This window comes from Babylonia areolata, chromosome 33, assembly GCF_041734735.1.
Source record: "Babylonia areolata isolate BAREFJ2019XMU chromosome 33, ASM4173473v1, whole genome shotgun sequence".
In the NCBI taxonomy this organism is placed as follows: Eukaryota; Metazoa; Mollusca; class Gastropoda; order Neogastropoda; family Buccinidae; genus Babylonia; species Babylonia areolata.
In genome coordinates, this window is record NC_134908.1 from 7,601,121 (window position 1) to 7,624,400 (window position 23,280).

A 23,280-nucleotide genomic window follows, 5' to 3' on the forward strand; every position below is an offset into this window, starting at 1 on the left:
CGGTCGGATTTGAGATTTATTTCCGATTCCAAATCATTTTCGTCCGTTAAAATTCTCAAGACAAATTTACTACACTCAAGTTCCCTTTGATCCTCTAATGGTAGTACTCCCGCTGCACTGTACGTTTTCTTACTGGAAGCATGGACTGGTAAGCCAAGTGCCAGTTTATATGCTCTACAGTCTATGCTTTGAATTTTTTTCAATAAATATTTCGCTGCACTGAAGTATACTTCTTGTGCATATATAAGTTTTGACCGAACAAGTGATGTGCAAAGGTGTAGTAGAATGAGTATGTCCTGGCTCCATGGTTGTTTGCATACTATTTTCAAGAATTTTAATGTTTTCCTGGCCTTTGTTAAAATGTAATCGATATGATGATTCCAAGTTAATTTTGATGTAAGGTGTACTCCAAGGAATTTAACTACTTTTTTTATATTCCAGGGTGTTATCGTAAATCTTAAAGGAAAAAGCATGTATGCTTGATCTATTACCCCGAGAAAAAAAATTATTCATTCATTCATTTTCTCTCTCTCTCTCTCTCTCTTCTGTTTACAGTATTCATAAACCCTGCGTTTATATATTTGATGCCCTGAATATACGACACGAATTCTGTGACAACAATGATGTTAAAAGTTATAATTAATTTACTATGCACAAGAAGCACTTTTGTTCTACAGGTTAAAGTTAGTACGTATTTTACATTTTGTTGTCGCTGCGTGATCACCATATTGTGTACTTTTTTTTACCTCTTTCTAGGGGCCGGAGGCCTGGAGATTAAAGTTTTGTTCTTGTTCTTGTTCTCTCTCTCTCTCTCTCTTAAGTCAACCTTAATGACAATGCTATTCTACGTAAGCAGGAAATGTTAAAACAAAATGCCAAGCACTATTCTTCTTCTTCTCATTATTATTATTATTATCATTAGTAGTAGCATAGTTGTGTTGTTGTTGTAAGGGATTGTGCAAATTCAAGTGCGTTCGTTTGTGTGTGTGAAGTGTCCGCTTTATCATTTTTGTTTTTCTGGCTGTGACATTGTTTTGTTCTTTCGCTCTTTTTTCTTCTTTTCTTTTTGTGTGTGTGTGTGTATATATATATCTATATATATATATTTACTTAGCAGTAGTAGTGGCAATGGTAGTAGTGGTAATAGTGATAGTTGCAGTGGTAATGATGGCTTCACTGGTGTGTTTTTTGCGTGTGCGGTTTGTGTGTGTGTGTGTGTGTGTGTGTGTGTGTGTGTGTGTTTGCGGGGGGATTTATTTATATTTATCATTATTATTATTATTAATATCATTTTTTGCTTGTTTGCTTGTTGATTTTCTTTGCCCTGAGTGCTGGATGAAAAAAAAAGCATGTCCTTGCTTATTCCACTTCCCTCATTAAAGAAAAATTCATTCATTCTCTCTCTCTCTCTCTGTCTCTCCTCTCTTTCCTCCCTCTCTCCTCTCCCTCCCCCTCTCTCTCTCTCCTCCCTCTCTCTCTCCTCTCTCTCTGAGAGTTCACAGCTGACCGCCGAGGAGTGGACGTGTCCGTGCAGCGCTCTGCGTGAACAATGAACATTGCAAAGAAAAGAACTCAAGTTCTTTGGAATGGCAAGAAGTTGACAAACAATGAGGCCAGGAGATGAAATGATTAACAAATCGTAAAGAGTTTGGTAACTCTCTCTCAATTACACAAGGTACATAACTTCAAGTCAGTGATGCTTACGCAACCGAATCAGCTAGCACCCAGGTCAATAAATGTTTTCTTCTCCTCTCGGTGTTAGAATTTTATTTCTGTTTAATTAATTTTTTCCCAAGCATTTGAGCAACATCAACAATTACAAGAAGTTAATACATGGTATAATCACGATGCCAACAACAGCAGAAGCCCACAGACATAAAATCGGACAGTTTTATGGTGTGGCTGTGCAAATTTCCATCACAAAGCGGATACGTGAACATGGAAACGGACGACACGCCCAGCCATGTTTACTGAAAACAGAGGTACGAAACTGGTGTGTTGTTGTGACTGTCGCTGCGCTGTACACCCTGTTCCTTCTACTTGCGCAAACATGGAATGCACTACCAACGGAAGTTAAACTTGCACAAAATACTAACACCTTCAAAAATCTCCTTGACACCAACACCATCTTAAATTATAAAAGAAAATGTTTTTTTTTTGACTATGATGAATAAAACAAAGTTACTTGCAGAAGTGTACATGCGTACACCGCCCAACAACAACAAACAAACAAAAGAAGAAAATAAAGAAATAAAATAAAATGGAAGAAGTGAAGATGAAAATTCGATGGGGACATAAAAAGGCCGAGAGGTCTAGGCAGATGACTTCCTGTCCCTATACCACTACTACTACTACTCTTGTTAGTATGTGGCGACGTCGGGAATAACCCTGGCCCCCAGAGACTACACCTATGGCGTAACCCACGACAACAACAGTGACTACACATACAACAACGACTATTTGTCTTATGTGATGCAACAAGTGCAGGCGTCCCTTGACCACCGACACACCACATTTATACACTTTCTTCAAACCCATGCAGATGATTTGTGCCAACGTTTGGACGAAAGGATGAGAAAAACTCGAACAGGCTTTGGATCGTCTGGCTTCTGATAAGATAAGATAAGATAAGAATAACTTTATTATCTCCAACTGGAGAAATTTGGTCAGGTGCATTATCACAACATAGACAAGTAAACAACATGGGGACCATAACTGTAAAAGCCAACAACAGTCCCTACAAATATTACGAAGATACAAATGTAAAAAAAAAAAATCACATACATCGTTTCATACATACATCCACACACTGCAGGTAATAACTAGTATTCTTAATGTAAAAACAGAAAGAATTAAGAAACATTATTTGAATATAATTATAAACATAGCCTACTATACTGCACATTGATTATAATAGACAGATAAGATAAGAATAAAGATGAATTGCGGAAAAAAACAACCAGATAATCAGCACACACCCGCACCGCACCCCCTCCCCCCCACCCCACACACGCGGATAACTTGATTAAACAAGAGTAATTTGTTTTGTCCACTCTCCAGGAATGGGTTCAGCATGATAGAGAAGATATAACTTCGACACAACCAGAGACGGGCGCAATAGCCGAGTGGTTAAAGCGTACGACTGTCAATCTGAGGGTCCCGGGTTCGAATCACGGTGACGGCGCCTGGTGGTTAAAGGGTGGAGATTTTTCCGATCTCCCAGGTCAACATATGTGCAGACCTGCTTAGTGCCTGAACCCCCTTCGTGTGTATATGCAAGCAGAAGATCAAATACGCACGTTAAAGATCCTGTAATCCATGTCAGCGTTCGGTGGGTTATGGAAACAAGAACATACCCAGCATGCACACCCCCGAAAACGGAGTATGGCTGCCTACATGGCGGGGTAAAAACGGTCATACACGTAAAAGCCCACTCGTGTGCATACGAGTGAACGCAGAAGAAGAAGAAGAAGAAGAAGACATAACCAGAGCCACTTAGGTGAGCGCTTAGACAGAGCAGAACGGCAACAGGAGGGATTAGAGACAGATTCCCGTCAGTGCACCCTGAAGTTCATCGGTGTCAGAGAACAGGACCAGGAAGATTTCCAGAAGAGCACCCAAACTGTCGTGGGTCTCCTCAACCAGCACTCATCATCACGCACATGGCACAGGCACGATATAAAAAGAACGTATCGTATTGGAGACCATCGAGCAAACAGAGATTCGTCACGCCCACTGATAGTCTGCATGCACAGGTGAATTGAATTTGAATTTGAATTTCTCTTTTTATCACAACAGATTTCTCTGTGTGAAATTCGGGCTGCTCTCCCCAGGGAGAGCGCGTCGCTATACTACAGCGCCACCCTTTAAAAAAATTCCTGCATGCAGTTTTATTTGTTTTTCCTGTCGAAGTGGATTTTTTTTTTTTTACAGAATTTTGCCAGGAACAACCCTTTTGTTGCCGTGGGTTCTTTTACGTGCGCTAAGTGCATGCTGCACACGGGACCTAGGTTTATCGTCTCACCCGAATGACTATAGCGTCCAGACCACCACCACTCAATGTCTAGTGGAGGGGGGAGAAAATATCGGCGGCGGAGACAAAATGGAAATCCTAACTGACAGAGATCTCAGGGACCGTCTATGAAGAGACAACGTTAGGATCACAGCAGATCTCACTCCACGCCAAAGGGCAGAAGCGGAGTTCCACCGTCAGCAAGGGCGAACTGCCTACTTCAGAGGGGGGCAGACTACAAGGAGAGGATCGTCGTAGGGGGCCATCTCAAAATGACAGAGAACAGCACACCTACCGCCGTGCTCAACACGGGGAGCCAGACGACAGGTACGATAGAGGTTACCACCGAACGTCTGCATGAGCCAGCCCCCCGACTACAGGTACGATAGAGGTTACCACCGAACGTCTGCATGAGCCAGCCCCCCTCCAGGTACACACAGTGGGAGGGCAGACGTCACAGAGATCCCCGGGATGGAAGAGGTAACTACACGGAGACACAGTGGGAGGACAGACGTCACAGAGATCGATCCCCGGGATGGAAGAGGTAACTACACAGAGATCCCCGGGATGGAAGAGGTAACTACACGGAGACACAGTGGGAGGACAGACGTCACAGAGATCCCCGGGATGGAAGAGGTAACTACACAGAGATCCCCGGGATGGAAGAGGTAACTACACGGAGACACAGTGGGAGGACAGACGTCACAGAGATCCCCGGGATGGAAGAGGTAACTACACGGAGACACAGTGGGAGGACAGACGTCACAGAGATCCCCGGGATGGAAGAGGTAACTACACGGAGACACAGTGGGAGGGCAGACGTCACAGAGATCGATCCCCGGGATGGAAGAGGTAACTACACGGAGACACAGTGGGAGGACAGACGTCACAGAGATCCCCGGGATGGAAGAGGTAACTACACGGAGACACAGTGGGAGGGCAGACGTCACAGAGATCCCCGGGATGGAAGAGGTAACTACACGGAGACACAGTGGGAGGGCAGACGTCACAGAGATCCCCGGGATGGAAGAGGTAACTACACGGAGACACAGTGGGAGGACAGACGTCACAGAGATCCCCGGGATGGAAGAGGTAACTACACGGAGACACAGTGGGAGGGCAGACGTCACAGAGATCCCCGGGATGGAAGAGGTAACTACACGGAGACACAGTGGGAGGACAGACGTCACAGAGATCCCCGGGATGGAAGAGGTAACTACACGGAGACACAGTGGGAGGAGATCCCCGGGATGGAAGAGGTAACTACACGGAGACACAGTGGGAGGGCAGACGTCACAGAGATCCCCGGGATGGAAGAGGTAACTACACGGAGACACAGTGGGAGGGCAGACGTCACAGAGATCCCCGGGATGGAAGAGGTAACTACACGGAGACACAGTGGGAGGGCAGACGTCACAGAGATCGATTCCCGGGATGGAAGAGGTAACTACACGGAGACACAGTGGGAGGGCAGACGTCACAGAGATCGATCCCCGGGATGGAAGAGGTAACTACACGGAGACACAGTGGGAGGACAGACGTCACAGAGATCCCCGGGATGGAAGAGGTAACTACACGGAGACACAGTGGGAGGACAGACGTCACAGAGATCGATCCCCGGGATGGAAGAGGTAACTACACAGAGATCCCCGGGATGGAAGAGGTAACTACACGGAGACACAGTGGGAGGACAGACGTCACAGAGATCCCCGGGATGGAAGAGGTAACTACACGGAGACACACACAGAAGGAAGACATCGTAACGATCACGATAACTCTCATGACCGAACCCCAACCACTGACCATCTACAACCCCCCGAGCCCCATCCCCATCAGACTCCAAGTCCCGACCGTGTGCCCGTTGTTCCCGGCACGAGGCTTTACAGTCACGTGTTGAGAAACGATGTGTTGTCAAGTTCTGTGTGCCTGTTGTTCCCGGCACGAGACTTTACAGTCACGTGTTGAGAAACAATATGCTCTAAGGTTCTGTGTGCCTGTTGTTCCCGGCACGAGACTTTACAGTCACGTGTTGAGAAACGATGTGTTGTCAGGTTCTGTGTGCCTGTTGTTCCCGGCACGAGACTTTACAGTCACGTGTTGAGAAACAATGAGGTGTCGGGTTCTGCAGGACAGACAGACCAACCAGTTCGTCACGCCACGAGTGGTTAGCATGAGGTTAGCAGCCAACAGTCTGTTCATCACCATGTTCCGAAAGGAAGGGAACCCGAGAGAAGCAGTCCTATGACCCTGGCAGCAGAACAGGCAAGAACCAAGGAGGAGGAATTTTGTTTAACTCTCTCCATACGAACGGCGAAAGAGAAGACGTTAACAGCGTTTCACCCCAATTACCACCATCAAAATATTGCAAGCGGAAGGCTCTTATACTGAAGAGGTGAATGTTGACAAAGAGTACCACAATTCTGACGACGGAAGCTAAAGGTTGGGTCATTGAGACACACACTGGACATCCGAGGGGTCTGTGTAGAGGAGAAGAGAGGACTGGCCGTACTGAGTGAGTTAATGTCCCGTCACACATATCGGTGATTGAAGACATTTAAAAAAAAAAAGTATTTATGAATACATCTGAGTATTATCGGTTAGAAGGGGTGGGAGATGTGGATGAATGGAGGGTTGGGAGAAACCGGGCAAATGAGGGTAAAAATGTGGGTGAAATTTGGAAGAAAAAAAACACACGACAAAACAACTCTAAATACAGTTACATGAAATTACTTAAAGGACTTCGTAAAAGAGAAGTCGTTAAACTGACAAGCGAAACAACTGATAATGAATGCAAAAAGTCAAAAAACAACGTTCTCAGTCACTTGTGAAGACACACTTTCATCAAAGGCTTCATCAAACTACAGTGAAAAATTATATGCTCAATTGTCAGGTTACTAAAGCATATGCACTTGACATTAGAACAATACTTGGTCCGTAATGAATTTGATAATAGTCTGAGAGCTAAACTCAGAATTGGTCTGCGAATCGGACCAAAGTCTGAGAGAGTCAACTGACGAGGTTTTAGACTTGAACTCAAGCACCTATAAAACCGAGAACCGAGCGTCCACCCCTCTCCTGCTGTGTGTGAGGTCAGCTGTACCAGAACTGACCAGTCTACAGACCCGGGTTATGTGGCAGAGAAAGAAATGTGGTTCTACAAAGGGCAAGTAATGTCAGTGGTAAATTCATATAAATATCTAGGTGGGTTTTTTTTTTCCCCAACAAAATTAGCATTCAGTAAAGCCGTCAGTGAATTAACTTGTAAAGCGAGAAAAGGGGTTTTTTAGAACCCTTTGGAGATTAGGAGACTGTTCAGCAACCATTTTTGTAAAGCTTTTTGACACACAAATTAAGCCAATGTTATTATATGGTGCAGAAATATGGGGTTTAACACAACAGAAAGCGGTGGAAAATGTTCACACCTTTGCATTGAAGAAATTGCTGAATGTCAGCCCCCGAACCCGAAACGACATGGTGTACGGCGAAACTGGACGTTACCCTTTATATGTTTTTACCTATGTCGCTTGCATCATATACTGCTTACATTTAACAAGATGATTCCAGACTTCCACGTAAAGCATACAACATACTCCTATCACCTCATAATGATGGTAAAATTTGTTGGGTAACTCATGTTTGTAAAACTTTACACGAGACGGGTTTTGGCTTTGTATGGGAAAATCAGGGGGTGGCAAATCAAAACATATTCCTGGGATCTTTCAAACAGACACTGATAGATTGTTACTACCAAACGTGGAATGAACATTCCAGTAGCAGCACTAGATTTAGTGTTTACCACACATTCAAAAACATCCGTATCCTTGGAATCTTACTTCACAACAGTTATGAACAAACATATCCGTGACATCCTGATAAGATTTAGATTAGGTATATCCGAACTACAGACACACAAAAAACGTTACACTGCTGTATCAGAGCAAGATCTCACATGTTCATTCTGCCACAATGCTATAGAAACGGAACTGCATTTTCTTTTCCACTGCACAGAATTGAACGACTTACGACAGAAGTATATTCCTAAAAAAAATACACGCTTTACCCGTCGATGACTAGGTTTCAGCATTTGATGCAAGACGAGCATTACCTCCATGAAATTTGAAGATACATTTATTATGCAAACCGACGTCGTTAATGCTTTTTCTCTTTCTTGGCTTTTTTTTTTAAATAGTTTTTATTTTTTAAATAAATAAAGATTTATTTGACATTGTTGATTATGTCCATAGTATACTATAACAACGGTTCGCTGTTACATTGTCAGCACGATCAGTTGTAACGGGTCATGTGGCATATACAATAAAATTCTCGTGGTTTCACGAAGGATGAATGGTATGATAATTATAAAAAATCTTTTTATCTTTATTTTATTTTATTTTTTAAACACTTCTATAAATGAAAGTGTAAATGATGATTGTGAAGCGACAGATCATTTTGATCGCAGTGCTAATGATGACAATAACAATGACGGAAATAACCCGTTTCAGAAAGCGAAGTAACTGGTGCAATCAGAGCTCTGAAATACTGCGGATACTGATGGGTTAACTGGTGATTTTGTTTTTAAAGCAGTGTATTAACCCATTCAAACCTGGAGAGCTTACAGCCTCGGCAAGCTCCTGTGCCATACTGATGCGGAAAAACAACAACAACAGAATATGTACTGTTTTCCCTCCAAATGACGTGTGGACGCTACTGGAAATACCGTGGAAGTTGGTCTCTTTTCTTTGCGGAAAATGCGTGAATGACGATTGAATGATATGGATGCTTATATATAGCGGCTATCTTCGATCAGAGACCAGGCTCTAGGTGCTTTACAAACACGGGGTCATTTGATGATATGGATACTTCTATAGCGCCTATCCTCGGTCGGAGACCAAGCTCTACGCGCTTTACAAACACGGGAGTCATTTGAACAGCAGGCTACCTAGCCGACTGACAGCTGCCACTGGGCGCTCATCATTCGTTTCCTGTGGCATTCAATCAGATTTCAGGCACACACACATACACACTCATACAGATATGTAACATTTTACGTGTATGACCGTTTTGTTTATTTACCCCGCCGTGCAGGCAGCCATACTCCGTTTTTGGAGGTGTGCATGCTGGGTATATTTTTGTTTCCATAACCAACCGATGTCATGGATTACAGGATCTTTGACGTGTATATCTATCACGCAAAGGGGGTTCAGGCACTAACAGGTCTGCACATGTGTTGACTTGCGAGACCGGAAAAGTCTCCACACTTTACCCACCAGGCGCCCTTACCGAGATTCGAACCCGTGACCCTCAGATTGAAAGTCCAACACTTTAACCACTCGGCTATTGCACATGTAGGAACGCGAAAAACATTTTCATGGCACAAATTTGGATGCCAGCTGCACTGCTCGGGCACAGGGGCTTAATGAGTTAATGTCATCTTGCCACTTTTGGTGAAGTACTTTACTTCGTCTTTGACAAAGGATTGTTTCCCAATAAGTGGTCAATTGCGATTATTCAGCCTGTTTAACAAAAGGCGACCTATTGTTGCAAGTAACCACTGAGGCATTTCCTTCTTGAACAATTGCAGTAATGACGACAACGAAGTTGTTGGCGAAGAGCTGGCAGGATTTAGAGAAAGGCACAGTACAACAGATCACATATTCACTCTATTTACCCTCATTCAGAAATAGCTGATGCGCCGCAGAAAAATGTATGTCGCTTTCGTAGACTTTCAAAAAGCTTTTGATTCAGTGTTTAGAGATACGTTTTGGAAAGTGGTTAAAAAAAATTGTATGTGTGATTATAAATCTTTACGTCGCATTTCAGTATGTACTACAGTTGTAAAGGCTTGTGTTCGTGGTGGTGGTGATCTGACGAAAGCATCGTTCTGGTTTCAAACAAGGTGAAGTGTGCTGTCATGTTTTATTCGTCCCGTTTTATTCTCGTTGTTTATCAACTGGTTGAATACAAAATATTTCTGAACACAGTGTTCATCTTTAGCCTGGTTTTGCTGAATCATTGATGCTGTCATTTGCTGATGGTGTTGTACTGTTTCCTGACAGTGTGGCTGGTATCCAAAATACCTAAGCGTATTGCACTAACTGTGTATCAAGTCCAACATTGTTGTCTTTCGAAACTGGTAGGTATCTTGTAAAAAGTAAAAACTGGTATTTCGGCGATAACATATTTAACATAGTTAATATATATAAGTACCATGGCGTTTCACCCCTCACAGCCCCCCTCCCCCCGCAACCCCCACCCCCCAACACACACACTATGAATGACCTTGCACACCAAAACAAAAAAGGATATTTCAGCAATTGTTGACATGTGAGTCTTCTGATGAATATTCCCCTAATATATTTTTCAAATTATTTGATTGCAAAATTCAACCAATACTGTCTTACGGATCCGTAAATCGGGTTTTAGCTCGTGACCAAAATGTTACTACAAGTATCCATTCTGCAAGAATGAATTTGTCTGGCATGAACATACTTTTGGGCCTTAGTGCTAAACCACCAATAAGTATCATTTACGGGGAGACAGACAGAATCATGTCTTTGTGAATACTAACATAAGATGCCTGGCTTCGAATTCTGAACAAGGACGGTCGCAGATATGCACGTAACACATACAGTGCATTTTTATCACCACAGGAACAGAACTATGGAACATGGGATCATGACATTCGAGATATTTTGTACAAATCTGGTTTTGGGACAGTTTGGGAAACACAAGGCTGGGAGATAAAAAAAACAACTGTTTTTATCCGAGTGTAGATAACGGCTTGTTGATTGCCTCAAACATGATTGGTCCTCTGCTTTGAGTATTCACGACTTTTATAACGTACATACAAACTATAATACATGACTGTCGTCTGTTGTGTTCTTGTGTTATGTATATCATATATCTGTAGGAAGAAATTTTTTACCAGATTTGGAATTCGAACATCACCCGCTGAAATGTTATTTCTAGCAACTAAGTTACAACATGACATGGATACAAAAAGATCATTCTTGTCCCTTCTGCACCAATGTTCCTGAAACAAAGGCACATTTTTTCTGCTTGAAAGCCCACAATGCAGTGAACCCAGGAATGACTCAATTCCCGTTTAACTCACTCAGTACGGCCAGTCCTCTCTTCTCCTCTACACAGACCCCTCGGATGTCCAGTGGGTATCTGAATGACCCAACCTTTAGCTTCCGTCGTCAGAACTGTGGTATTCTTTGTCAACATTCACCTCTTCAGTATAAGAGCGTTCCGCTTACAATATTTTGATGATGGTAATTGGGATGAAACGCTGTTAACGTCGTCTCTTTTGCCATTCGTATGGAGAGAGTTAATACCATAGACACCCATCTAAGCTTAAGCTTGCAATACTGATGGCAGCAAGAAACAAAACCACAATAGGAACGAATGTTGCGAACTTCGTACACAAAGCTCTCGACATTAGACAGGAGAATTAAAGTTTGTTGTTCATTTTTGTATAAAGCAACGTGCACTCCATTTGTGAAAGGCCATGGCTAATGAAAATAAACAATTTAACTCCTTGTGTTCTCTCCACAGACGAAAGGGATTAGATACCAGAGAGACAGGCAGGCGATAAAAGAGCATAAAAACAACAACAACAACAAAAACAAAACAAAAAACAAACAAACAAGAGCAGTCAGATTAAGAACATGTGCGTAATGATGTGCTAAAATTAAAAAAAAAAAAGATAACATTCAAAGAATGTTAGTCTGGAAACCAAAGAGAACGCCAAAACAACATCAAAAGAGTCAATCAAAGGAACATTAAAAACACCAGTTAACCCACGTCTCCTTCAGTCAGCTTATACCCCTATATCATGTTTAAAAAAAACACACCCAAAAAACAAACAAAAACCGTAAAAAAAAAAAAAAAAGGATCCAGAGGAGCATTTTGGGGTAAGGTCTTCATGGAAGTTAGCTGTGAAATGGGCGTTGCCTGCAGATCAGCAGTCGATACCAGCGAGAAGCTGGCTGCACTTGTCCGTTTTGTAACGCGTGTGTGATGTATTAGTATGTATTAAAAAAAAAAAAAAAAATTAAATGCCAGGCTGCTCTTTCTAGACCGGAAAAAATGAAAAGAAAGTGCGATGTTTTGCCTTCTCAAACCTCTTGATAACAATAACAACAATAAAACTAATGATAAAAAATAAAAACAAAAACAAAAAACAAGAAAAATAACAAAAACAACAACAATAAACAAACAAAAAAACAAACAAACCCAAAACAAACACCAACAGCAGTTGTGATGATAACAGTAATGATACTGATGATAATGATAAAGATGAAACACACACATGATACTGATGATAATGATAAAGATGAAACACACACACACACACACACACACACACACAACAACAACAACAACAACATACACCATACCGATAATGATAATGAAAACAACAGTAACAACAAATCATCATCATCATCATCATCAACAACAATTGTAATGGCAAGAATGATAACAGTTGCCATAACAACGTAATGGTAATGGTGGTGGTGGAGGTAGTGGTGATGATGATGATGAATGCGATATGTGGTGAGATGATGAGTGTGGTGATGAGACGATGACGGCGATTGTGATGAGAGGGTGGTGATTGATGGTGGTAATGGTTGCGATTTTGAATGAGACGATGACGGGCGCAACAGCCGAGTGGTTAAAGCGTTGGACTGTCAATCTGAGGGTCCCGGGTTCGAATCACGGTGACGGCGCCTGGTGGGTGAAGGGTGGAGATTTTTACGATCTTCCAGGTCAACATATGTGCAGACCTGCTAGTGCCTGAACCCCCTTCGTGTGTACATGCAAGCAGAAGATCAAATACGCACGTTAAAGATCCTGTAATCCATGTCAGCGTTCGGTGGGTTATGGAAACAAGAACATACCCAGCATGCACACCCCCGAAAACGGAGTATGGCTGCCTACATGGCGGGGTTAAAAAACGGTCATACACGTAAAAGCCCACTCGTGTACATACGAGTGAACGTGGGAGTTGCAGCCCTCGAACAAAGAAGAAGAAGAAAGAAGATGAATGAGACGATGACGGCTGATCATTGCAACAGCGATGAGACAATGATGCTGGTTATCGTGATGGTGATGAGAACGTGATGATTATGATGAGCTGATGATGATGATGATGACTGTGATGGTGATGAGACAATGATGCTGGTTATCGTGATGGTGATGAGAACGTGATGATTATGATGAGCTGATGATGATGATGATGATGACTGTGATGGTGATGAGACAATGATGCTGGGTATCGTGATGGTGATGAGAACGTGATGATTATGATGAGCTGATGATGATGATGATGATGATGATGATGACTGTGATGGTGATGAGACAATGATGCTGGGTATCGTGATGGTGATGAGAACGTGATGATTATGATGAGCTGATGATGATGATGATGACTGTGATGGTGATGAGACAATGATGCTGGGTATCGTGATGGTGATGAGAACGTGATGATTATGATGAGCTGATGATGATGATGATGACTGTGATGGTGATGAGACAATGATGATGAGAACAACTGTAATGATGATGACCGTGATGATGGCGTCGATGACAACGACAGAACAGAATAAAAATAAAAAAACAACAACAACAAAAAAACACACAAACAAACAGAACAACCCCCCCCCCCAAAAAAAAACAACAAACCAACCCCAAACACCCAGAAAACATTAAAGCAAACAATGAGCAAGATTATAGCAAAGCTGAAAAACAAGCTCTGCTTGACAGTAAAACAGCAACAATCACAGTCTTCTTCATTAAGCACACACACACACACACACACACACACACACACACACACACAAAACAAAACCCCCCAACACATATGTTATCTGCTATTGCAGAAGGTTTGCTGCATAGTCCAGCTGGACATTTGTTATAGTTGTTACAGTTGTTTGATGTTAGCGTTTCCTTCTATATTGTGCCTATGTCTCCCCTTTTTAATGTCTTATTTTTTCCAATGCTCTGTATCTTTCCCCACCACACACACACACACACGCGCGCACACACACATACACATCATTCATCACCCTCTGCCCAATACCGTTCCCACCACCACGCTCCGCCCTCCACCCCCCCCCCTTTTTTTTTTTCGTCTAATATCACTTAAAGTGGAAGACGTTAAACTGAAGACTACTATACAACACACACACACACACACACACGCGCGCGCGCGCACACACACACACATGGACACAAACACACACACGGACACACACACACACACATACACACAAGAGAAACACATACACACACGCACACGCCCCCTTCACAGCCCCTCCTCCCCCACATACAAATGCAGAAACGTTTTCTACATTCCAAATAGCACTCTTTTTGGAAGTCTGGGGCTGGGACAGGGATGGCACGGTTGGGCATGGGAGGAGACTTTCAAGAAGCATCACATGCACAGTTGATCGACAACAATAACAAAAACTAACCCACAACAACAAACAAACAAATCAACAAGAACAAAAAACAAACAAACAAACAAACGTTTTGACACTTTAGGTTTATCACTGTGACCAGGAACTCCAGTCACACTGGGACCATGAAAAAAACCACAACAATAATAACAACAGGAGGAGTTTGTATTATACTCCATGTTTGGTGATACATATACTTACCATGTCAAACTGATGCAAACTAGGCCTATCGGTCTGCTCTGCTTGGCCAAATTTCGCGCGGCTAACAGTGAAAAGACGACCCGTCTTGCCCGGTCCGCTCTTAGCCAATCAAACACCTCTAAAAGCTACAAGCGCTGAATCATTCCTTTGGCCAAGGCTCTCCACGCCATCTTGTCAGGGCAACAAAACAATTAGGTGTATGAGTGTGTTATCATAGTTTAACTATGTAAGTGAAAAAGTGTATATATATATTTTTTCTATCCTTTGTAAAATTCAGTCAGTGTATTCTATCATTGTAAATATATATATATATATTTTTTTTTATCCTTTGTAAAATTCAGTTAGTGTATTCTATCATTATTATGTTTTCAAAAATGTTTTGAGAAACCATGTTTTTCCCTCCATATATTGTGTTTTGTGAGTGTGTGTGTGTGTGTGGGGGGGGGGGGGGGGGGGTGGGGGGGGGGGGTTTGGAGCGGATGTGTTTTGTATTTGTAATGTACAAAAATGAAAATTTCTGAATTAGAATATATGTAGCAAAATGAACGCGCCAGCCTGATGATTGCCATCAAACGAAACAAAACAAAATAACTAAGCCACCTCTCCACATGATTGCAGCAAAACAAACACAAACAAACAAACAAACAAAGCGATTATTTGCACTCAAACCATCCCAAGCTTCGACCCAAACACTGTAAAAAAAAAAAAAAAAAAAAAAGCACTCCCCATTTCCTTCAGCACTCAAACCATCCCACCCTTCAACTTCAAACTACAGACGAAAGACACAACAACCAGCAACGCTGTCGAACAACAACAACGACAACAACAACACACACACACAACAACACCTCTTTCCTTCAACACTCAAACAATTCCAGCCTTCAACCTCAGATTACAAACAAAGGACACAACCAACATCACTGTCAAATCTCCGCACCCCCCCTTCCCCCCCAAAAAAAACAACAACAACAAACCCACACCAAAACAACAATAACACACACAAAACAACAACAACACAGCCGCCCTCCCCCCCCCCCCCCGCCCCATAAAAAAGAAACAACAAGAAACAAACCAACAGCAAACAAATAAACCAACTCCCTCCTCCCTCTAGCAACACACACCATCCCAGCCTTCAACCCGAAACAGCAGATGGCGGACACAACCAGGACCACTGTCACAAACACACACACACACACACACACACACACAAACTACACAATCCCCCGCCTCCCCCCATCCCCCGTCCGCTCCACACCCACCCGCAAACCCACCCCCCCCCCTCCCCCAAAACCCCACTTTTTCCTCCAGCAACTCAAACCGTCCAAGCCTTCAACCCCAGACTACAGACGAACGACACAAGCAACACCCCACCCGCTATGGCAGACATCCGAGCAGCCTTCCGCCAATCCCTCTGCACGAAAAAGGCGCTGAAGCTGACCGTCAGCTCAAAGAGTAGCCTGGACACCCCGAGGTAGATCACTGTGGCCAGGGCGAAGTTCAACAAAGGGTACTCCGGCAGGTAACCCAACAGGTGCTTGGCGTTGGACTGCAGGTAAACATGCAGCTGAGAGAGGTAGGTCTCCAGAGTGATCTTGCCCAGCCAGGCGAACAGGCCCGAGTAGTAACGGCGCAGCACAGGGAAGGAATTGCGCAGCACGATGAACACCAAGATAGGGAGCAGGGAGGAGTAGCAGTGCGTAGCGTTGTAATCAAACTTGTCGGCTTTCCGCGCGAAGGCAAAATACCACACGACCCCGACCACAACCGCCACGACAACCATCGCGACTTTCAGACCCACCTTCTTCACTCTCTCCACCTTCCCACCCCCACCAACACCATCATCAGACTCCAGGTACTTGATAAACGCCTCGAAGTGCGGGTAGTTGTAGGCGCAGAGCATGCCGAAGAGGCACGCCCAGTGGTCAAGTCCCGCGCGGAACTCCCACTCGTGCAAGCACGTTCTGGTGAACTCCGTCTCGGAACTGGAAGATGAACCACAGTGGTCGGAACAACCTCGAGCAGTTACCGGGGATCTCAAAGACGAAGGCGTTGAAGGCTGCGTAGGCGAGGAACTTGAGGGCCATTTTCTTCGGGTGGGTGTTCCAGGAGCGGAGGACCCTCATGAAGACGTACACCGTGATGAACCAGAAGGTGTGCATGGCGCAGATGTAGTACAGCATGTACTCGTTGCCCGTGGCTGCCGTCACGGCCAACACCAGGAAGTTCATGCGGAACAGCATCTTCAGCACGCGCCACAGCGAGTAGTCGCCCCTCACCCAGAAGAAGGAGAAGTTTCCTGTTGAATTAATGAATGAATGAACGAATGAACGATGTGGATACTTATATAGCGCCAGTCCAATGACGGTCCAGCGCTCATGAAGCAAGGGGTGGGGTGTTAACTGATGAATGATGAATGAATGATATATCTATCTATCTATCTATCTATATATATATATATATATATATATATATATGATAGTCAGTTGCGTCCGACTATGACCATCAGAACAGCAGAGGAGGCAACTGCTGTTCCGACTATTTGGGCTAGAATTTGATTATAGTGGAGAGTGTCTTGCCCAAGTTACATCCCCACTCTCTCGGCGAAGAGGGTTTTAGGACAGTCGGCGTTGGGATGGTTCCCAAAGGCCAACTAGCCCACAAGGCTGCAGTACCAAGAGTCAGTGCAATTTTGCCTTTTAGTTTTAGAGTCATAGTCCTTCACAAAAGACTTAGCTGTAAATGGTTTCCCATTGACTGGAGAAACCATTTATAATACAGCTCTCACTTTGCTGATGGCCCAAATGTAAACTTATGTCAATCTGTGATAGCGCCTATCCAATGAAGGACCAGCAGTTATGAAACAAGGGGGAATGTTAACTGATGAATGATGAATGAATGATATAGATACTTATATAGCGCCAATCCAATGAAAGCCCGGCGGTTATGAAACAAGGGCGGATGTTAACTGATGAATGAATGATATAGATACTTATATAGCGCCAATCCAATGAAAGTCCAGCGGTTATGAAACAAGGGCGGATGTTTACTGATGAATGAATGATATAGATACTTATATAGCGCCAATCCAATGAAAGTCCAGCGGTTATGAAGCAAGGGGGGATGTTAACTGATGAATGATGAATGAATGATATAGATACTTATATAGCGCCAATCCAATGAAAGTCCAGCGGTTATGAAGCAAGGGGCGGATGTTAACTGATGAATGAATGATATAGATACTTATATAGCGCCAATCCAATGAAGGACCAGTGGTTATGAAGCAAGGGAGGGGATGTTAACTGTTGAATGATGAATGAATGAATGATGTAGGTGCCTCTTCAGCACCTATCCTCGGTCGGAGACCCAAGCTCTAAGTGGTTTACAAATTCGGGGTCATTTGCACAACAGGCTGCCTGCCTGCCTGCCTGGGTAGAGCCGACTGATGGCTGCCATTGCCGGTTGCTCATCGTTCGTTTCCTGTGTCATTCAATCAGATTTCAGGCACGCACACATGCACACTCAGACAAGACATGTTGGGGGTCGGGGGACGGAGGAGGAGGAGAAGAAGAGCGGTTAGTGAGCGTGGGGTATGGGGTGGGAATGGGGGTAGAGGTGATTTTCTCGCTTAAAAAAAAAAAAAAAAAATTAGTGATGAAGGAAAGGTGTTTTGGTGAGTGTGGGTGATGGGGGTAGTGATGCTTTCGTGATGGACAGAGTAGTGTGTGTGTGTGTGTGTGTGTGTGTGTGTGTGAGAGAGGGAGAGAGAGAGATGGACGATGGGGTAAGTTGCTTTTGTGAATGTGGGTTATGATGTAGAGGTGATTTCGTTAGTGTGAATGATGGGGGTAGGGGGTGGGTGGGAAGAGGTACTTTAGTTGAGTGTAAATGATTGGGAGTCGTGGTTTTGTGAGTGTTGATGATGAAGAGAGGTATTCAAGTCAGCTGATGACAGAGATAATTGCTTTAATGAGTGTGGATGATTAATAAGAAAATGTGCTTTAGTGAGTCTGGATTATGGGGGAGAGGTGCTTTCGTGAACGGGAATGATAAAGGTGCTTTGGTGTGTGTGTGGATGACTGAGGATAGGTACTTCAGTGAATGTGGATTACAGAGAGGTGTTTTAGTGAGTGCGGATTACAGAGTGAAGGTGCTTTTGTGAGTGCGGGTTATATAGAGGTGCTTTAGTGTGTGTGGATTATAAAGACAGGTGCTTTAGTGAGTGTGGATTACAGAGAGAGGTGCTTTAATGAGTGTGGGTGATAGAGGTGCTTTATTGAGTGTGGGTGACAGAGAGGTACTTTAGTGAGTGTGGATGATACAGAGAGGTGCTTTAGTGAGTGTGGATGATACAGAGAGGTGCTTTAGTGAGTGTGGATGATACAGAGAGGTGCTTTAGTGAGTGTGGATGACAGAGACGGAGAGGTGCTTTAGTGAGTGTGGATGATACAGAGTGGGGCTTTAGTGAGTGTGGATGATACAGAGAGGTGCTTTAGTGAGTGTGGATGACAGAGACAGAGAGGTGCTTCAGTGAGTGTGGATGATACAGAGAGGTGCTTTAGTGAGTGTGGATGATACAGAGAGGTGCTTTAGTGAAAGTGGATGATACAGAGACAGAGAGGTGCTTTAGTGAGTGTGGATGATACAGAGACAGAGAGGTGCTTTAGTGAGTTTGGATGATACAGAGAGGTGCTTTAGTGAAAGTGGATGATACAGAGAGGTGCTTTAGTGAGTGTGGATGACAGAGACAGAGAGGTGCTTTAGTGAAAGTGGATGATACAGAGAGGTACTTTAGTGAGTGTGGATGATACAGAGAGGTGCTTTAGTGAGTGTGGATGACAGAGACAGAGAGGTGCTTTAGTGAGTGTGGATGATACAGAGAGGTGCTTTAGTGAGTGTGGATGATACAGGTAGGGCTTTAGTGAGGAAGGATGATACAAGTGTTTCGTGAGTATGGATGATGGAGATGGTGCTTTATAGTGTGGATATAAGGAGTGCTTTAGTGAGAGTGTGGAGGACAGAGGGAAAATTAAGAGGGGCTTTAAAGGGTAACAGTGGAGAACATAAGAGTGTCTTTATATGTTGATGAAATTCAGCCTTTTTTTTGTACTTGTGTGTGTGTTGTGTGAAATGGTAGATGTACCAACTACGTCACCAGAAGAGGATGCTTATATCATCTGAACACGTTTATGGCGATATTGCTAGCATGTGTGGGTGCTTGTGTGATGTGGATGTTTACAGTATTGCTATTTATTCATTGTTGTCTTATATTTATATTAATGTTTAGTAGTTATATACTAGGTTTCTTTTAGTATTATTATGGGTGCTTTAGTGTGTGTGGATTATAAAGACAGGTGCTTTAGTAAGTGTGGATTATACGAAGAGGTTATCTAGTGAGTGTGGATTATAAAGACAGGTGCTTTAGTGAGTTGAGTGTGGATGATACAGAGAGGTGCTTTAGTGAGTGTGGATGATACAGAGAGGTGCTTTAGTGAGTGTGGATGATACAGAGAGGTGCTTTAGTGAGTGTGGATGATACAGAGAGGTGCTTTAGTGAGTGTGGATGATACAGAGAGGTGCTTTAGTGAGTGTGGATGACAGAGACAGAGAGGTGCTTTAGTGAGTGTGGATGACAGAGACGGAGAGGTGCTTTAGTGAGTGTGGATGATACAGAGAGGTGCTTTAGTGAGTGTGGATGACAGAGACAGAGAGGTGCTTTAGTGAGTGTGGATGATACAGAGAGGTGCTTTAGTGAGTGTGGATGATACAGAGAGGTGCTTTAGTGAGTGTGGATGATACAGAGAGGTGCTTTAGTGAGTGTGGATGACAGAGACGGAGAGGTGCTTTAGTGAGTGTGGATGACAGAGACAGAGAGGTGCTTTAGTGAGTGTGGATGATACAGAGAGGTGCTTTAGTGAGTGTGGATGACAGAGACAGAGAGGTGCTTTAGTGAGTGTGGATGATACAGAGAGGTGCTTTAGTGAGTGTGGATGACAGAGACGGAGAGGTGCTTTAGTGAGTGTGGATGACAGAGATAGAGAGGTGCTTTAGTGAGTGTGGATGATACAGAGAGGTGCTTTAGTGAGTGTGGATGACAGAGACAGAGAGGTGCTTTAGTGAGTGTGGATGATACAGAGAGGTGCTTTAGTGAGTGTGGATGACAGAGACAGAGAGGTGCTTTAGTGAGTGTGGATGATACAGAGAGGTGCTTTAGTGAGTGTGGATGATACAGAGAGGTGCTTTAGTGAGTGTGGATGATACAGAGAGGGGCTTTAGTGAATGTGGATGATACAGAGAGGTGCTTTAGTGAGTGTGGATGATACAGAGAGGTGCTTTAGTGAGTGTGGATGATACAGAGAGGTGCTTTAGTGAGTGTGGATGAATATGGTTAGGTGCTTTAGTGAGGAAGGATGATACATGTGTTTTCGTGAGTCTGGATGATGGAGATGGGTGCTTTAATAAGTGTGGATAATTAAGGTTAGCTGCTTTAGTGAGAGTGAGTGTGGAGGATGGGGAGAGGAACATTTAACAGTATGTCTGCACGAATCTCCTAAAAGGGTAACAGATGGTACGCAAACTATAAATGACGTGTCCCTTTTATACTTTAATCAAATTCGCCCTTTTTGTTACTTGTTGCTGTTGTTGTTGACATAATGGTTAAAGATTTCTGTACCCAACTTACGTCACCCTCAGAAGAGGCAATGGCCCATCTAAATAAATCATCTGAACACTGCTTTTGGTGCATATCTGCTATGCATGTGTGGGTGTATGTGTGAATGTGTGTCTTCATGTTTTACATTTATTTGCTTATTTATCATCATTGTTGTCTTATTTATTTATTATTATTATTTTTTTTTATTATTATTACTACCTTTTTCTATATTATAATTATTATTTATTTATTTATGTAAGCTTATCTATTATTTATTCATCTTTTTTTTTCATCAAGGCCTGACTAAGCGCGTTGGGTTACGCTGTTGGTCAAGCATCTGCATGGCAGATGTGGTGTAGCGTATATGGATTTGTCCGAACGCAGTGACGCCTCCTTGAGCTACTGAAACTGAAACTGAAACTGAAACTGCTGTGGCTCATCAGAATAAATCATCCGAAGTCTGCTATGGCCAATCTGAATACATCATCTGAAGTCTGTAATAATGATAGTAATAATAGCAGTTAGTACTTCTTTGGCGCAAACTCCCAATGTAATGTGGGCTCAAAGCGCCTTACATGAACAATCACACACACACACACACACACACACAAAGACGAAAATATCCTATACACACACACGCTCGCGCGCGCACACACACACACGCCCGTGCACACACAAACATCCACCCACACACACACACACACACACACACACACACACACACAGTACATCGTGGGCAAAGTGGGGGGGGGGGGGGGGGGGGTAGGAGGAGGAAGAATGCAGACAATTAGCTATGCTTCAACACACCCAAACGCCTGTTTGAAAAGATGGCTCTTCAAGTATGTTTTGAAAGAGGACAGCGTTGGTAAGTGACAGAGATCCAGAAGAAGAGAATTCCAGACGGAAGGTATTTGATATTGAAACGCCCCTTGGCCAAATGTCTTTGAAGAGGTTTTTTTGGGGGGGACTCGAAGGAGCTTTTCAACAGAAGGCCTGAGAAGAGAACGGGAAAGGGGTGTGTAAGTGCGAAGGGCAGTAGATAAGTAAGAAGGGAGGGAGAGAGAGATCCTTCAAAGGTGCTGGTACCCACCGAAACCTGTCATCCAGACGTAGCAGGCGATGTAGACGCGGATCCAGTTGTACCACTCCTTGGCGGCGAAGTAGTGGTACCAGACAAACATCACCTGCATCCACCCCTTCCACTCTTCCGTCTGGTCCCTGGGTGACGTCATAACCCAGCGATGACGTCATCGTCAACAACGTCATCATCACCGACGACGACGTCATCAATACCAATGACGTCATCACCATTCATGCAGTTAGTGACGTCATGCTCTCTCTCTCTCTCTCTCTCTGCCTTGCTCTTTCTTTAATTAATATAACGTCTTTTCATATTGTATCATGTATGCACTGTTCTATTATCCTTTCCCCTACACCCTCCATCCACCAACCCCGCCCTCCCCCCCCCCCCCCCCCCCCCCCCCCCCCCCCCCGCCCCCTCCACTCCCATCCCCTGCTCGCGCCTTTTTATCGCGAACGTGTGAATGGATTGTATTCCTGTGTCCCCGTCCTGAACCCCCCCGTGCTGAGGTTCTGTATTTCAGGGAGTATTGTCGAGGATTCTATCATTCGGGGAACTGATGTAATCAGGATTCTATCATTGAGGAAACTGACCTGTTGAGGATTCTCTCACTGAGGAAACTGACCTGTTGAGGATTCTCTCACTGAGGCGCTGACCTATTGAGGATTCTATCATTGACGGACTGACTTGTTGAGGATAATATCATTCAGATATTCAAATGTCAAGGATTTTGTCATTGAGGAACTGATCGAGCATTCCGCCACTGAAGAACTGGCCTTGTGGGGATTCTACCTTTCAGGAACACGTTTGGGATTCTGACACTGAAGGACTAGCCTGTGAGGATTCTATCTTTCAGATACACGTCAAGGAT

At 43.8% G+C, this 23,280-nt stretch overlaps 2 protein-coding genes across 3 annotated transcripts in view; one reads left to right on the forward strand and one right to left on the reverse strand.

The window, feature by feature from the left end:
* The first annotated feature begins 1,464 nt into the window (after positions 1 to 1,464).
* On the forward strand, positions 1,465 to 6,472 carry LOC143277203 (uncharacterized). 2 transcript variants are annotated; one of them, XM_076581986.1, is made up of 5 exons: positions 1,465 to 4,339; positions 4,393 to 4,556; positions 4,589 to 5,224; positions 5,272 to 5,643; positions 5,676 to 6,472. In XM_076581986.1, exons 2-4 carry the CDS (start codon positions 4,484 to 4,486, stop codon positions 5,457 to 5,459), a joined length of 897 nt encoding a protein of 298 aa, XP_076438101.1. In that variant the 5' UTR covers positions 1,465 to 4,339; positions 4,393 to 4,483; the 3' UTR covers positions 5,460 to 5,643; positions 5,676 to 6,472. The 2 variants fall into 2 exon arrangements, with proteins under 2 accessions (XP_076438101.1, XP_076438102.1); XM_076581987.1 differs by lacking the exon at positions 1,465 to 4,339 and having other exon boundaries at positions 4,451 to 4,556; positions 4,589 to 4,648; positions 4,681 to 5,224.
* Positions 6,473 to 15,991: 9,519 nt separating this feature from the next.
* LOC143276854 (uncharacterized) overlaps positions 15,992 to 23,280 on the reverse strand; it is a 39,199-nt gene continuing 31,910 nt past the window's right edge. Inside the window, 3 exon segments of the mRNA XM_076581511.1 lie at positions 15,992 to 16,637; positions 16,639 to 16,975; positions 22,419 to 22,546. Of these exon segments, the coding sequence (XP_076437626.1) occupies positions 15,992 to 16,637; positions 16,639 to 16,975; positions 22,419 to 22,546 (1,111 nt within the window).

Bases quoted from the DNA above. Each gene is read 5' to 3' on its own strand.
- LOC143277203 (XM_076581986.1), top strand. From the start codon at position 4,484: ATGGAAGAGGTAACTACACGGAGACACAGTGGGAGGACAGACGTCACA. The intron at 4,557-4,588 runs GTAACTACACAG...GGGATGGAAGAG, and splicing joins CGATCCCCGGGATGGAAGAG to GTAACTACACGGAGACACAG. The intron at 5,225-5,271 runs GTAACTACACGG...GGGATGGAAGAG, and splicing joins AGATCCCCGGGATGGAAGAG to GTAACTACACGGAGACACAG.